This window comes from Daucus carota, chromosome 7 (assembly GCF_001625215.2).
Source record: "Daucus carota subsp. sativus chromosome 7, DH1 v3.0, whole genome shotgun sequence".
Classification (NCBI taxonomy): domain Eukaryota; kingdom Viridiplantae; phylum Streptophyta; class Magnoliopsida; order Apiales; family Apiaceae; genus Daucus; species Daucus carota.
The window spans coordinates 7,214,487-7,231,760 of NC_030387.2; the positions used below are offsets into that span (position 1 = coordinate 7,214,487).

General features: G+C 33.7%; 3 protein-coding genes across 3 annotated transcripts; all 3 read left to right on the plus strand.

Moving 5' to 3' along the window:
• Positions 1-2,260: 2,260 nt before the first annotated feature.
• LOC108195202 (heat shock cognate 70 kDa protein) lies at positions 2,261-5,994 on the plus strand. The gene is made up of 3 exons (XM_064080905.1): positions 2,261-2,424; positions 2,680-2,889; positions 4,092-5,994. The coding sequence occupies exons 2-3, from the start codon at positions 2,682-2,684 to the stop codon at positions 5,708-5,710; spliced, it is 1,827 nt and encodes a 608-aa protein (XP_063936975.1). The 5' UTR covers positions 2,261-2,424; positions 2,680-2,681; the 3' UTR covers positions 5,711-5,994.
• Positions 5,995-8,851: 2,857 nt separating this feature from the next.
• On the plus strand, positions 8,852-13,103 carry LOC108193577 (cell division control protein 2 homolog C). The gene is made up of 6 exons (XM_017360295.2): positions 8,852-9,405; positions 9,492-9,603; positions 9,906-9,999; positions 10,175-10,244; positions 11,571-11,709; positions 12,680-13,103. The coding sequence occupies exons 1-6, from the start codon at positions 8,960-8,962 to the stop codon at positions 12,770-12,772; spliced, it is 954 nt and encodes a 317-aa protein (XP_017215784.1). The 5' UTR covers positions 8,852-8,959; the 3' UTR covers positions 12,773-13,103.
• Positions 13,104-13,420: 317 nt separating this feature from the next.
• Positions 13,421-14,587, plus strand: LOC108193578 (calcium-binding allergen Bet v 3). Its single transcript, XM_017360296.2, has one exon. The coding sequence runs from the start codon at positions 13,881-13,883 to the stop codon at positions 14,454-14,456; it is 576 nt and encodes a 191-aa protein (XP_017215785.1). The 5' UTR covers positions 13,421-13,880; the 3' UTR covers positions 14,457-14,587.
• Positions 14,588-17,274: the final 2,687 nt, after the last annotated feature.

Below are 17,274 nucleotides of genomic sequence, written 5' to 3' on the forward strand. Positions count from 1 at the left end.
GTTCAGCTGGTTAAAAGAGGGGACTTGTATCCTCTTGGTCACAGAGGGAGCATAATTTGTGATTATGCCTCATGGATCAGAGCCCGTCGCTTAATTGCGGTTTACCTGGTTCACGTAGTTTGCAGGTTATTATATGAGCTCGTGGGTGAGCTCGTGGGTTTACCCAGTACGCACCCGAAGAGTAGCGGCTGCGGGTTTCTACGTAAAAAAAAAGTTATCCCAAAAGTTGTTCTCAATTTATTTTTTCTCAAATCCTAATCGACATTATTTAATTGGTTTCACTCATATTAAATATAATGGAACCCTCTGTATGCACATAAATCACCTAATTAAAATCAATCATTTGTTTTCCACGCCATTTTCTTTTTTGAGAAGTTTATAAAATGTCCATATTTTCATATGTACGGTCAAATTTGCATATGTGATTATAACGTTCGATTAAAATGAATTAATTTTCATGTTACAGAAGTTGGACTTGATGTTGCATATATGATTGCACCATAGTTTTAAAAATATTTTTTACAATTTGGATATTTTATAAAAAAACTCAAAAACTTGAGATAAGATTTGAGATATATAAAAATACTCAAATAAATATGAGATAACAAAATTTTATACTATGCATAAATGACGTCTATAATTATTTATTCACTAGTTCTATATATGTGAGTCTGTGACACTGGTGTAGGCTAAAAAAGAATTTAATGTCCCACATCAAAAAAAAAAAAATAGATGCTTGGTGTTTTCAAGATGATTTACGTTTGTATTTTAGCTCATGCATATATCGTATTCCATCCATCTATGTGACACTAATTTAGGCTAAAAAAAGAACCTAATGCCTCATGCTAAGTATTTTCTTGGTGTTTTCAAGATCATTTAGATTTATTTTTTTTGGCTCATGTATATATCATATTCCATCCATTATTCTATATGAGTAACTCACCGATCATCAGACCATGAGTCAAAATATCTCACCTAATATTGAATACCGTCTCATTTAGCTATTTTTTAAAATTTTGGACTCTCAAACACTGTTTGTTAGCTAAAACTATAGATATCAAGCATGATCATCTGTGTCCATGGATTCTTAACCCATCCTTTTTATATCTTTCCACCTCATCTTCCGTGTTGTTTCTTTTCATCACATACCTATTTTTTTCCTCGCAACTTCGCCTGCAAATATATGTCTCCATTTCCAATCATTTAATATTTTTCCTCATTTAGGATTATTGATTTATGGTAAAATTCATATGATTTAATCATTATTTTGTACAATACCTGTAGCAAGCAAGTAATATTTGTCTTGCTGGGTTTTGTTGTTCTTGATTGATTGTACTGTATATTAGGTTATTGATTTCTAGTAAAATTGATATAATTGAGTATTTTATATATTTGATAATCACATAACATAATCACATAGTATTATTTTGTGTTCTCAAACTAATAATGTGATTAATATCAACTAGTATAATTACTATGTGTTCTCAACTCGCAAAAAGTACACTATATTTGGTAACCACATAATATAACCACAGACTGAGGTGGAGTAATTGTTTAGATTTTGTTCTTTTTTTAATACAGTTTTTGGTATAATTTTTCAGTTGTTGGAATATCAAAACAATGATAAAATACTATTTTTGAACTAATTATTATAATTTAACATCATCCAAGTACTTTGATAAAACAGAACATAATCAAAATAAAACCGCTTACAAATTCATCAAATTTTAAGTAACAATAATTATATATTATTTTACCTAACCATTTCAGTTGCCATCTTAGAACAAGGTCTAGATCAGTATAGATGTGATTTTTGTTTTTGAAAAGCTATTTTCCATTGGCCTCACAGGCCCTGTTCAGAACTTAGAGATTTAAGATAAAATTAGAGGTTTGATCACTCGAATCTGCTAAAATTAGTGCTTGGTAGTTAACGGATTGAAATAGAAGTTTGGATCCAAAATGCTAATTTTGAAAAAGAACTTTGATGATCTTTTTGGGTTAGAGGTTTTAGTTTGTGTCCAAAATGCTAATTTTGAAAAAACTACTTTGAGGATCTTTTAGGTTAGAGGTTTTGGTTTGTGTCAAAAAAAAGCTAATCAATCAACTATTTATCAAACAATTTTACGAGAAACAACTAATTAAATCCGCTACGCAAAACATCTAATTCAATCCGCTAGTCAAAACATCTGGATTCAATCCGCTAACGATAATTCCCGAACAGGGGCAATAGTAGCACAACATGCCATGTAATCCGGGCCCACTTTCTTGGGTGGACCCGTAAAGTCCTAAATTAGGTCTTTCTTTTGTGATTTTTACCCTAGCTTAAGTTGGGTTATTAATTTTACTGCCCTAGTCGCAGCAGCGGTCTCTGCCTCCGTAAATCTCTGTGCTGCTTCAGCCCATCTTTCCACGTTCTTAAAGCAGGTAGCAAGTAGCAACTACTACATGCATGTATACATAATAGTATCTTTGTAAATAAATATCCTTGAATTGAGAAAATTTTATTGATTGATCAAGTTTTGTATTCGTTTAGATGTAACTAATTACTAGTAAGTATTCATCGTTTCCCTTTTACATGTAAAATATTTGTTAGTTTTTTCAAAGCAACTTGTTAAATCTTTCACTTTCTCCAGTTAGTTATTACAATAATCTCCATTTGTTAAATATTGTTGCAAGCAGAGATGGGCGGACATGGAGTAGCAGTTGGAATCGATTTAGGCACAACATACTCTTGCGTGGGAGTTTGGCAAGACGATCGAGTTGAAATCATTGCAAATGATCAGGGTAACAGAACCACCCCCTCGTGTGTTGCTTTCACTGAAACGGAGCGTTTCATCGGCGATGCTGCTAGAAATCAGGCTGCTCTCAATCCTCACAACACTATTTTTGGTACTCATATGTTATTCATTTTAACTTCTTGTTCAATTTTTTGTTTACTTTATAATTTAGATTTTTGTTAGCCCTGTATCAAGGAATAATGTGGTAATACCCAAAATAACAGATTTAATACCATTTATTAACGTCAGATAATCTAGTGTTTCCAATTTTGGAAGGAAACGCTAGATCGTGTGTTTTGACGTTATTTTAACTCCCAGCAGTGTTCATTTAACCCCAACGAAACACTACAGGAAATAACCCCAACTGACGTTACACGAAGTATCGTTTTCAATTAATATTGAAAACGCAACACGATATAGCGTTAATAAGTGATATCGGGGGTCCATTATTTCAGATCGTGCTATTTGGGGCATTAATGTTCCAAATTGTGATAACGATGACCAACACCCTGTATCAAGTCATGTTTTTATACTTTTTTACCTCCATAAAAAGTTAAGGGTAAGGCTCCCACCGTCACATTCTAAATTAAATACCCTTGATCTCAGTTTAATGCTACTGGTCTACTCACTCATGATTCATCTCCCAATTTTCTAGTTGAATTTAGTGTAAATTACAAGGCTGTGGCTGAGTTTTATATAGCCAAGTGTAGCATTTTGTTTGGTGGCTAGAATATGAATTTCAAATTTTGCTACCCAGCTTATAATTTTGCCTTTCATGAGTGTGGCTAAGCATAAAAAAAGGTCACCATAGATTGCTTTTATTTATTAATTAAGGGCCAATCGCCACTCCTTTTAATCATGAAAGCAAGGCGTCGGTATGGAATTGCGAATTTGAAATTTAGCTACCAAAATGCTAACCTATGCATAATTTAACTGTCATTTTACAATTCACTAGTGAATTTATTGCATCTTTATATATTAAAATTGGAATTTTATTTTTTTAGCCATATTGATTGCAACAAGATCTAATATATGGTGATACAATTCATATCTACTCAAAACCAATGTTTTATAATGCGTTGAGTTTTACGAAATCCTAATTGTATTGTAGTCTCAAACATGTCCGGTAAGCAGAATAACAATATAGGCAAGCTTGTCCTTGCAAAAAACATATATGACTCCCATCAAACCAATATTACCGAGACTCCTAAGAGTGTGTGTGTGTGTGTGTGTGATGTAGTATCTTTCCTATAGGAGATTATAATGTAAAACAACCATTTAGTATTTAAGAATTAACAATTTTGCTTGATACAGATTCAAAAAGGTTGATTGGAAGAAAATTCACAGATTCAACTGTACAGAGTGACATAAATCTTTGGCCATTTAAGGTAGTTAGCGGTTCTGCTAACGCACCAAATATAATAGTCAATTACAAAGGTGTGGAGAAACAATTTTCACCTGAGGAGTTATCTTCAATGGTTCTCATTAAGATGAAAGATATAGCCGAAGGTTACCTGGGAAAAGAAGTAAAGGATGCTGTTGTCACTGTCCCAGCACACTTTAACGACTCGCAGCGCCAAGCCACAAAAGATGCAGCAACAATAGCTGGCCTTAACGTGTTGCGTATCCTTGTTGAGCCAACAGCAGCTGCAGTCGCTTATGGTATTGACAAAAAGCTTACAAGTAGTTCAGCAGGAAAGAGGACTGTGCTTGTTTTCGATCTTGGAGGTGGTACTTTTGATGTTTCTCTTCTTACAATAAAAAAGGATGATATTACAGTTCTGGCTACAGCAGGAGATACTCACCTTGGAGGTGAGGATTTTGACAATCGTTTGCTAAAGCATTTTGTTGAGGAATTCAAGAGAAAGCACAGAAAAGACATCAGTGTAAATGCTAAATCTCTAAGAAAACTGAGAAATGCATGTGAAAAGGCGAAAAGGGTTCTCTCCTATAATGGCATGACAACTATTGATGTGGATTCTCTGTATGAGGGAATTGATTACTGCACAAAAATTACTCGTGCCAGATTCGAAGATTTAAACATGGATTTGTTTATGAAATGTGTGGAAATTGTAAAACAGTGTTTGAAAGATGCGGATATGGATAAGAGTTGGATCGATGATGTTTTACTTGTGGGCGGATCTACTAGAATTCCCAAAGTGCAGCAGCTATTGCAAGAATTTTTCAGTGGGAAGGAGCTTTGCAAAAGTATTAATCCGGATGAGGCTGTTGCTTATGGTGCAGCTGTCAAGGCTGCTGTACTGACTGGTGCTAAACATCATAGTATCATGTCCTTAGTGCTGCATGATGTTACCCCTCTATCACTCGGGGTTGAGGTGTTGGGTAAAGTAATGAATATTATTATTCCCAGAAACACAACAATTCCCACCAGAAAACAAATGAATTACATTACCTGCGTTGATGATCAGAATGCCATGCAGTTTTTAATTTATGAGGGTGAAAGATCATGCTCAACACTCAACAACTTACTGGGTCAGACAACACTGTATGGCCTCCCTCCTGCCCCGAGGGGTAAAGTTAATGTTATGGTTACGTTTGACATTGATGCAAATGGGGTGCTACATGTTACTGCGGAGTGTAGTATTGCTGGGGTGAAGACAAATATAACAATAACTAACGACAAGGGAAGACTGACAAAGAATGCAATTGAGGACATGATATGGGAAGCAGAAATGTACAAGGCTGAAGATGAGGAGTTCAAAAGGAGAATTGAGGCAATGAATGCATTTGAAAAATATGCATATGACATGAGGAATGCCGTAAAATTTAAACAGATGGAGGAGGAGAGAACTATCATAGAGGCTATTCAATGGGTCGAAGCGCACAGGAGCGCTGAAGCTGATGAGTACGAGTCCAGGAAGAGGGCACTGAGGTCTACTTGCTCCCGCATCAAGGTTGAGAAAGGGAATTAATCGTCGTATGTCATTACAAGCTGCCTCTACCGCTTGTTTGTTGACACTGCATTTAGTGTGTTTGTAATTTCGAGTTTAATTATACTCTGCTTCTAATCATCCGTGCAAAAGGTGTGTTGCATGCAAGTAGTTTTCTTCATTGCAGTTTTAGATGTTTTTCAGAGCTTTTTAGGTGTTTGGCAGCGCTAATATTAAGTACTTCCAGGCTTAATCAAGGATTTTAAGTTGTTTCTATTTTTTACGTAGTGTTTGAAGAAAGAAATAGAGTACTTTTTTTGGATTTTTTAAGTTAAAAGCCGTAAGTCAAAATTGCTAGCTTGTTTGTCATTTGCATTTCATTATGAAGTTTTTAAATTTTTAATATGTAATAAACTCTATTTATTAATAAAGTTTCTTTTATTTTAAATATTTGAATTTTCTAATTTATAAAATTAAATTATTAAACATTCAATTGACTTATAAGTAAAAGTTATCCAAATATTTTAATAACTTTTAAGTCTAAGTTCACTTATCACTTAAAATCTCTGTAAATCACTTTTTCCAAGACTAGTCAAAAAATCATCTAATAATTCAAATTTATGTCTAAAATATTTTTTTCACTTTAATACTGATACTCTTAACTGTCATTATTTTAATACTAACATTTGTATCGCTTTCAAAAAAAAAACTAATATTTGTATTATATTTTTAAAATTAAAATATTAAAATTTTTGATTGAACGATCGTTATATATATATTTTTATTTTATGAAATTTAAAAGAATCTTCTTATTAAAATTACTAAAACACATTTAAATAGTTTCGTTAAGACGTATATTTTTTCAGGGGAGGGTTCTGGTACAAACTTACAAACTTTTTTTGTTCAACGCATATATAACTTGAGTTCAACATTTTTTCAACATTTTTTGTTGAACAGTGACTAAAATAGTGGTGGAGAAGTACATAAACCAATTTTTAAATGTAAGAACTAAGGTAAACATGTGATATAACTAATATTTATGTTTCTAGACCCTACCCAAACCCTAGAGGTATAGTTTAAACATATTTTTAGATATATTCAACACAATGATAATTAGTGTTCAACACCCGATGTTGAACCCCAGTTATAAATGTGTTGAAAACGCGATTTATTTATGCGTTATTTTTAAAAATTGTGATGTTTTTTGAAAAAATTTCAACATGGATACTTTATATAACTAAGGATTAACAAAATAGAAGAATAAAAAAAGTTTGTAAGTTTGTAACTTAAAAAAGTTTTTATTTGATCCTATCCCTATTTTTTCATACGTCTTTTGACGTGCTTAACTTTTAAAATATATTTAACATAGTCCAAGTAAATTATTGTAACATACATATTTATTGTCTGGAACATATATATTCTAATATAAATATATTTTCAAAATAAAATTAAGAGATATATACAAAAATAAATATTATGAGTCAATTTACAGGGGTGTATTGGATTGAGATTTTGAAGCATTTTTTTTCATTCATGAAATCCGAGAGTATTCGATTGGGATTGTTTGAAATCCATTAAAATCGTGAGGTATTCAATTGGGATTTTAAATTATATTACAAAATCTAAGTGGTTTTCGATTAGGATTTCAAATTATGCTTTAAAATCTGATGGTATTCACCTGGGATTGTTTAAAATTTATTAAAATCTATGATGGTATTCACATGCTGATGGTTTTTTTTGGATTTCATAAAATGATAAATTTTGTGGCATTTTTTAGTGTATTTTAAGTTTTTTGAAATCTCACCAGAATCCATGAGATTTTGAAGCATTGTGCTTAATCCTATCAACTCTGCAACATTTTATCAAGAATCCGCATAAAATCAAAATCACATACCATTCATAAAATCCAATGACTAAAAACAATTCATTAAAATTCCAATTAAATACACCAAGCTCGTTAATCTTAAAATAAGTACAATTTAGAAAAATAAGCACGGATCGCCTAAGTGATAGGTTTATCCTCTGTTTGTCCGGAAGACCCGTGTTCGATTCTGACTCATCCCGTCATCTGTAATAGACACATGTAGGCCTGTAAATGGATCGGATATCCGATCCGATCCGACCCGATTCGATCCGTGGTTAAATAAATGGATATGGATCCTTATTAAAAAAATCCGATTTGATAATAATCCGGTCCGATAAAGAATGGATATGGATATGGTCAAATCCGATCTGTTAACGATCTGATCCGATTCATGCTTAACTATATTATATAATTTATATTATATCGTATTATAATATAATATATTATTATTAATATATTACATACAAAATAAAAATTTCCAAAGATACAAGACAAAACCCTAAATCATATTTTCTTATAATCGATCAGCCGCTCCTAATTTTTGACATGGCTCTCACTCTTGTTATCCAGTTATCTAATAATCACTCCTTTTTTATGTAGAGTGAGTATAAACAGAAAGGCTAACTCTTCCACTTAAAAACTTACTCAATCACCTGGTTCCGTATTTAAGACATATTTATCGATCTTAATCCTTATTAATAGAGGAGCAAATCACAATTTGCTTCCTCCAAACGTATTAAGCAACTTATTTATTATTTTTTTATTTACTTGATAAATTCTGTGTTGAAGTTTTTATAGGAACAACCAACAAAGTTTTTATTAAATACTGCTTTATTAGTTTTTTTTACCTATTACGCTAAAGTTTATGAATTAATATAGCTTGAAAATATCACTTTTTTTTGTATGGAAGTTTAAACATTTTTCACGGTGAAAAAATATACTTCATAATTTTTAGTGGATCGGAGCTCTGATCCGATTATACATGATCCGAGTGGACCGGATATGGATTGATTTGTAAAATATCTGACTCTTGATCCGATCCGATCCGAATCCGATAAATTTAAATGGATTAGAATATACATTTAGTTAGATCCGATCCATCGATCCGTTTACATAGTTAGACACATGCCAGTTAAAAAAAACACTCTAGGCACCCGAGGAAAGCAAAACATCGTGGGCTTGAAGGCCAGAGCAGAAAATGGATACATAGTTTGGGCCCAGGTTAAACAAGAAATTTCAAAATTTGAAATGACAGAGCGGAGGGAAGCACGTGAGTCAGCACCTTGGTGCCGTTGTAGCCGAAAGAAAGAAAACCCCCAATTACATTTCCACATCTTTTTAATATACAGTGGCAGAGCCCCTCTCTCTCTCTCTCTCTGTCTCTCTGTCTCTCTCTCTCTCTCTCCCACTCCATCTCTACACAAACAATGGAAGACAAATACGAGAAGCTCGAAAAGGTCGGGGAAGGAACATACGGCAAGGTGTACAAGGCCAAAGACAAAGCCACCGGCCAATTAGTCGCCTTGAAGAAGACCAGATTGGAAATGGACGAAGAAGGCGTGCCTCCCACCGCTCTCCGCGAGATTTCGCTACTCCAGATGCTCTCTCATTCTCTCTACATCGTTCGTCTTCTCTCCGTGGAGCACGTAGGCCATCCTAATTCCGCCCCCAATTGCGATGCCAAGGATCAAACCAAGAAAAAGCCCAGTCTTTACCTTGTTTTCGAGTATCTCGACACTGATTTGAAGAAGTATATTGATTCGCATCGCAAGGGGGCTAACCCTAGGCCTTTGCCTAATTCGATTGTTCAGAGCTTTCTGTTTCAGTTGTGTAAAGGCGTTGCTCATTGTCACTCTCACGGTGTTCTTCACCGGTTTGTCTCTTGTTTTTCGGTTTAATTTTATAAGCTTGTTTTGTATTATGTTGTTTGTGATGATGAGTAATTGTGATGTGTTTTAGGGATCTCAAGCCTCAGAATCTTCTTGTTGACAAGGACAAGGGGATTCTTAAGATTGCCGATTTGGGTCTCGGAAGGGCTTTTACTGTGCCACTTAAGAGTTATACTCATGAGGTACCTACTTTCCAATTGATATTTAATATCATGTTTATGTATATGTGTGTGCTTTTTCCCAATTGAATTTAGGATTTATATGCGAACATTAAATTAAAACAACCATCAGTTCTGTTGCGATTATTTTACTTTATTTGTGGTATTATATTAACTGTCATCTGTATAATTGTAACCGATGATCTGTATATGGTCACTACAGTTTTTGGGCTAAAATGATTTTTATGTATTTGTAATATGCACTGTTGTGTAGTCTTTCTCTAGTTGCTGATATTCCATTAATTCTGTGTTTCCCAATGCTGCAGATTGTTACTCTTTGGTATAGAGCTCCAGAGGTGCTCTTGGGAACAACTCACTACTCAACGGCTGTTGATATGTGGTCTGTTGGCTGTATTTTCGGTATGATCACCCTTTTCGTTTTCTACAAGTCATTATGGTCTTTTCAATCATCCTGTGTAGTTTAGATGTTAGTTTGTTAATTGGCATACATGAGCTTTTACCCCTTATTACTTTGGAGTATGTGTTGCCTAACCATACAAAAACCGTAAAATTAACAATTTAATTACTTCTGCAGCTGAAATGACAAGAAGACAAGCTCTCTTTCCAGGAGATTCTGAGTTCCAGCAACTGCTTCACATATTCAGGTACATATATGTCGCTGCCTAGAGGATCTTATCACATTCTGATACCTTTTCTTGACATGATGTCAACAATATATATCTATCTATATATTAAACGATAAAACTTCAGTCCCTAGGCTTAGGTAAAAACAATTGATTCAGTTTAGTCTGTTCACAGTTCTTGGTATCAACACTTGTGCATGGATCCAGTTAATTTGCTTATTATATAGGGTGTTTATTTTCTTTGCATCATAATATATATTCATTAGCTAGTTTCCTAAGGTGGCGGTGCGCGTTAGCAGAAACATCTGACTCTTAAATAATATGATGCTGTTTGTGTTGAGTTGCTAAGTTCCACATAACCTTCTGCCCTTCACTCAATATCCCATTTTTTAATAATAATCTACTTTATTTCAAGAATATTTGGGATATGTGCCTTTCGTTGCCTTGTTAATTTACCATCTCTCCCAGCACTCTAAAAATATTAATAATAGCCGTAAATGAATTTTATATTTTTAGCACTTCCCTTCACAAAACAATCCCATATTTTAAGCCAATCCCTAGGAGCTCATCACTTTGGAACAAACCTCAGCTCTGTTACGGAACTTAAACAAAATGGATCGTGGAGAGGCTTATTTGGATCATATATCTTAATAGTGTTATCTTTTTTTGTCAGATCTTAATAGTGTTGTCTATTTCTATGTAAACAAGAAAAAGAAAAAGGAGACAAATAGAGTTATTAACTGTAGCTTTAGATTACCAATAATGCTTGGTGTTCTATTTGCATGTCAGATTCCAAAGGTGTGGGTGGGTTGCTGCTGTATGCTGTAGGCATATTATGTACTCTAAATTCTAAAGCCTATGAATTAACAAGAGAGGAAATGTAACAAGCAAAGTAACCATAATTGTCCAATCCAGTTAACAGATTCTGTTACTGAACACAACTTAGTTATTAATATATCAGTCACAATATGTTTCGCCAATATAAGGTTGCATGAGATGACAGACAAAATCTTCAGCTTATTTACCCGATCAGAACATCATTTGCGATTATAACGTTGGTTACGAGATATACAGCCTAGCTGCAATGACTTTAATTAAATGTGTATACAAAATATAAAACCTGTAAATTGTTATTTCATTTTTGTGTACAAATTTGGAGCACAATTGGATCATAGTAGGAGATAACATCAATGAATATGAGATTACATGTGAGCGACTGGGTCAGATTTTTAAGTGTCCTGTTTTCATATCTAGCTTAGCTACCACCCTTCAGCTGAATATGTCACTCTTCCACTGGTTACTGTTCTCATTTCAGTATTAATTTATGTGTTTTGTTTGTCATGGAAGGTTGTTAGGAACACCAAGTGAAAAGCAGTGGCCAGGAGTTAGTTCTCTGCGGGACTGGCATGTATATCCTCGATGGGAACCTCAGAACTTGGCACGTGCTGTTCCGTCATTGGACGCTGATGGTGTTGATCTCCTATCGGTAGCTACTTGAGTCTATTCTTTTTCTTTCTTGCTCATTGTTCTTAAGATATAAACTTAGATATGATTCTGGCCCTACGGATTTAAGGATATGACCCGGGGTATTCGTCCAGGTGTTTGCTTTATCTCCGACCCTGTGGCATATACACTAGTACTTATTGCTGAACCTAAATTTATAGAGTTTGCTTTAGCTAATCCTTCCAATCTACTTTAGATCCAGGACTATTTTCCACACTTCAGATTTTAAGTTTACACTAACATCAGTTGACTATAACTGTTTAGCCCTATTATGAGCGGATTGGCCACATTACAAGAATCTGCAGTTTTAAACTGCATAATTTCCACCATCTTAATTTGCAATAACCATGGATTAGAGTAATATATTACATTGCTGCAAATATGATCCTTCATATCGAGGTTCATATGTGATTGTGGTATGATTCTCTGCAGTCTTCAATCCATAACAATCCTGGGTTTGTTTGTAACTGCGGTACCATTTTATGATTCAAGTCCTAAACCCGTAAAAAAATCTGAAACAATGTCTTGAGAACTTTTAAGATCAACTGCTCAACTAGGATACATATTTTCAAAATGTAGCTAGAAGTGCCATTTGATGTATGAATTTATAAACCACTTGAACTGTTTGACGACTCAATATTGCAGATTTTGGCTTTGTATCTGATTGTTCCTGTCATACTTATATTTTCTAGTAGACAAAATATATCTTTTTGTCATGATTACTTATTCATATAGTAAAAAATCTTCCAAAACCGCACTGCCGCACTGCCTATTTATAAATATTTAGGCTATTTATAAATAGGCATATATCGTTGTTTCTGATGAGTTGTGTGTATATAATACTTCCATGATTCTAGTGTCAGTCATCTTTTTGTCTGAACATCCATAGAATAGTATTTTTGTGAGTTTCATTGCAAGATGAATACTGATTGTGCTGTTTCCTGCTATTACAGAAAATGCTCAAATATGATCCAGCTGATCGGATATCGGCCAAAGCAGCTATGGATCATTCCTATTTTGACACCTTGGACAAGTCTCAGTTCTAACACGTGTCCTTAAATTCTCTCTCTCTTGTAGGAGAGAATGTGGTCCTTGGTGATTTAGAATATCATCATCTTGGTGATTTGGAATGTCATCATCTTGGTGATTTGGAATGTATCTATCTTCAACAAACTCTTCTGTGTGATCCAATTTATCAGTACTGTGTTGTGATATTGAAAAGTTTTCGATGAACTATTCTGTGAGCAAGTTTGGCTGAGACGGGCTTTAGTTATCAATTCTATGCACTCTCATACAATGAAACTTGTAGATTTTCCATATAATTTTCTAAAGAGATTTTGGTTATACAATACTACAGTGGTTTAATTTGCTGTCTTAGTTGTGTTGTGTACACAGAATCCCAGGTGATTCTGAAAGCTGTCTTTTGTTGAATCATCTATAGTCTACCCGTTCTTCCCATCAGTTACGGGAGTTTCTATTGATTCATAGTCGAGGAGGTGACGTTAAAACCAGTGAATTTTATTCGATAGGGTTGAAACTATATTAGTTCTGAAACCCAAGTTGCTTAGACTTACCACATCTATATTTAGCATTACAGGGAAAGATGATTGGATTCAATCAATTTGATTGTTCTGGTACAAATGATAATAAAAAATAAGAAGGGTGAACGTGAGGCATCTAGAGATGGGGAAAGCGTAAACAGCGGCTTGTCTCTCCCTCAATAATAAGAATTATATACACAAACTTCCTTTCTTTCGTTGTCCTTGCAAATCGCAGAGCAATCAAACTAATCCATCCATCCATTTATTGGGTCGTTATAATTTCTTCTACCTAGCCTATCCTTTCTTCACCATTTCATTTCCATATTCATCCAAACCTGCAAGTTCCTTGAAATGCTTATTAATTTATGCATATCCATAACATGCAGAGTATCTGGTAGGACTCACATCTAGCTGGCTCCTCATAATCAATTATTTAACTAGACAGATCCAGAAGGTGGTATCTAATTGTTTTTTATAATTTATGGATTTGTCTCTGCTGGATATATAAATGTTTGTCCCCCTTATTCTGATTGACACTGCATCATTATCAATACATATAAAGTGTAGAGTTGTAGTGAGATTTAGAAATTTGTAATATAATTAGGTTTTTATAATGGAGGGTGATCAGGGCAAAGTATGGAAAAGGAGTCTTTCCAGCTCCAGCAAATCCAACAGCTTCAAGCTTCGAAGCCCCAGCCTCAACTCAGTACGTCTGCGTCGCATTTTTGACATGTTCGACAAGAGCAGCGATGGCATGCTGACAGCAGACGAGCTGAGTCAGGCCCTCAGCATTTTAGGCCTGGACGCGGATCCGTCAGAGATTGATTCCATGATCAGTTCTTATGTGAAACCAGGCAACCAGGGCCTGACTTTCGAAGACTTTGAGGCCCTTCACCAATCTCTGAACAACGCCTTCTTCGCGGATGGCCAGGAAGACGCCCCTGTCAGTGAGGAGGAGAGTCAGGAATCGGATCTGTCAGAGGCATTCAAGGTATTCGACGAGGATGGAGACGGTTTTATCTCTGCCAAGGAGTTGCAAGTGGTTCTAGGGAAGCTAGGATTCCCTGAGAGCCGCGAGCTTGCTCGGGTAGAGATGATGATATCTTCTGTGGATCGTAATAAAGACGGCCGTGTCGATTTCTTCGAGTTCAAAGATATGATGCGCAATGTCATGGTCCGTTCAGGTTAAACTCTACTGTGTCTAATCTGCAGATTCCTCTGTTTTTTTTTGTTTCTTTTTCTTTTGTTTGGGATTGTTTTAGTATCATAGAGGCTCAATGATGCAATTCCAGACCATTTTTAATGTTGATCATTTGATGACATGTTAACATCACTTGATTAGGATCCGCTTGTACAAATTCATAAATTGAACGTGTATAATGATTCTCTCTCAACTTCAGATGGTTAGTTGCAAAACATTTAGGGACACGTTCACCTTTAATGATACAATCAATGATGGATGAGTAGGCGAGTGTCATAGCAACAAGTACCTTATCAAATTTTATCTAACGGAAGCGTGGTCGAGCAAGCAAGAGTCTAACATAAAAGATAAAACCATGAGGTTTTTTTTTTTTTTTTAACTAAATAAAAACCATGAGTTTGTCGTCGAAATGATGCCCCTAGATGTATTGCACTGGAAGTTATGTGTTTAATGATAACCGACGATCGAGGTTATAATATTTCTATTATATATTCAGTGTTTTTTAATCAAATGGGATTTATCCGTCCAATAATTAAAAAGCTTGAACGAGTCCTCTTTTAATGATTAATATTGAACGTATTAAAAAATAATTATAATTTCAAACCACTTAATATTCATCCAACTGTTCAAAACACTGGATGAACCAAAGGAGACCTGGAAGTAGATCAAATCCTGCTATAGTTAATAGTTGCTATAAGATGCGTCATGACCAAGCAAATTTTTCAATGGCCTCTTTATACAAATAATAAAAACTTTTGACATATGAAATGCATAAAATTTTGTAATATTGCATTTTCGTTGTATATGTGATTTATTATATAATTGATGATTAGATGTATATAGGGGAAGCAAAATCAGATATCGGATTTGATTATTAATAGCTAAATTGGATATCCAGTTTTTTGGATTATCAACAATTTATTCTTGTTCCGTCTTAATCAGATCAAGAGATCAGATTATCTGGATCGAATTAGTTATATATAATTAAAATTAATTTATAAATTATTCTACAATTATGTCTTTAACCAGTTACAATCAAGTTTATGAATTATAAATTGATTAGTATCAACTTTAAAATTAGAGTTTTAGGCTTTAACATGTTTTGAATGTATTTTTCTTATAATTTATTTTAATTTAGTCGAATGTATAATTCAATTCTTATGATAATTCTCATAAATGATATTTGTGATTATTAAATTGACTATATTTAATTAAAAAAAATAAATGCATTCACATCTACATTAATGTTATCAATTATAATGATTAATTTATATGCTTCATAATTAATCTATATCTCATCCTAAGGTATTGTAATATTCAAACAAATTAATTTTGAAATAAAATAATTAAAAAATATGATTATATGGAGAATAAATTACTGCTATATTTAGTATATTATATGTTGCACTATTTATTTTTAATAAGTATATTAGTCATAAAAAATTATTTTGTTGAATAAAAATCAAAAATCAAATCGGATCCAGATAACTAGTTTTATAAAAAATATTTATCCGAATCTGAATTTGTAAAAAAATTGAATCAAATACTTGGTCTGGTCTCTAGAGAAAATATTTTAATTTTTGAAATTTTAATATTAAATACAGAACTTGAAATCCGGATAACCAGCTTTTCAGATTTTTATGCTCATACCTCAATATAAACATATGATTTTAGGGAAATCTACAAAACTACCTACCTTTTCTTTTATTGTTTTCAAAAATACTACCTTCCAGAATTATTTTTAAAAATACCTTTTCATAAATTTTTTTTTTCAAAAATACTGTTTGCAACTTTTGCAACCTCATTTGCAACTACAGGCGGCGCCAGCCGTGTTGCAACCTGATTTCAAGTTCCAGTTTTCAAATGTCATTTTCGACCTCATTTTCGGAATCGATATATATTTGAAAACTGGAACTTGAAATCAGGATTTGTAATTGCATATATAGTTGCATATGGTTGTATTCAGTTGCATATGGTTGCATTCAGTTGATTCTATTGTAATCTAATGGCCCCGCCAGGGGCACACCATACATCTGTTGTTACTTACAGTTTTCAGTTGCATTTTGTTGCAACTGAGGTTGCAAAAGTTGCAACTGCAGTTGCAACCTCATTTGCAACTTTTGCAACCTCATTTACAACTATATATAGTTTTCAGTTGCATTTAGTTGCAACTGAGGTTGCAAATGAAGTTGCAAATGCAGTTGCAAAAGTTGCAACTGCAGTTGCAACTTCATTTGCAACCTCATTTGCAACTTTTGCAACCTCATTTGCAACTTACAGTTTTCAGTTGAACTAGTTGCAATTGCAGTTGCAACAGTTGCAATAGTTGCAACTTTCCATTTTTATTTGCAACTTTTGCAACCTCATTTGCAACTTTTACGGCTGCGCCGCCCAAGGTTGCAAATGAGGTTGCAAAAGTTGAAATCGTATTTTTGAAAAAAAAATTTTATGAAAAGGTATTTTTAAAAACAATGAAAAAGATGGTAGTATTTTTAAAAAACTAATTTTACACATGGGTATTTTTAAAAAGATCCCATTTTTTAAAAGTTCAGAATCCTAAATTTTCCTCTCACGGATTTTATTATTCAAACATTTTATTAATTTTTGTACTTCTCACTTCGTCACTTTTTTTTTACGAAAACTTCGTCATCTTTTTTAAGCTAACTCAAACGATCCCGACTCGTGACAGCTTATCCATGTGTGCAGGAGTACGTGAATTTAAATATGAACTTTGATATCAAATCAATGTTGTCATAATTTTTTTGAATTATTTGTTGTCGAATCATTATCTCAATCATTATCTTTC

Bases quoted from the DNA above. Each gene is read 5' to 3' on its own strand.
- LOC108193577 (XM_017360295.2), top strand. From the start codon at position 8,960: ATGGAAGACAAATACGAGAAGCTCGAAAAGGTCGGGGAAGGAACATAC. The intron at 9,406-9,491 runs GTTTGTCTCTTG...GATGTGTTTTAG, and splicing joins TCTCACGGTGTTCTTCACCG to GGATCTCAAGCCTCAGAATC. The intron at 11,710-12,679 runs GTAGCTACTTGA...CTGCTATTACAG, and splicing joins ATGGTGTTGATCTCCTATCG to AAAATGCTCAAATATGATCC.
- LOC108195202 (XM_064080905.1), top strand. From the start codon at position 2,682: ATGGGCGGACATGGAGTAGCAGTTGGAATCGATTTAGGCACAACATAC. The intron at 2,890-4,091 runs GTACTCATATGT...TGCTTGATACAG, and splicing joins TCCTCACAACACTATTTTTG to ATTCAAAAAGGTTGATTGGA.
- LOC108193578 (XM_017360296.2), top strand. From the start codon at position 13,881: ATGGAGGGTGATCAGGGCAAAGTATGGAAAAGGAGTCTTTCCAGCTCC.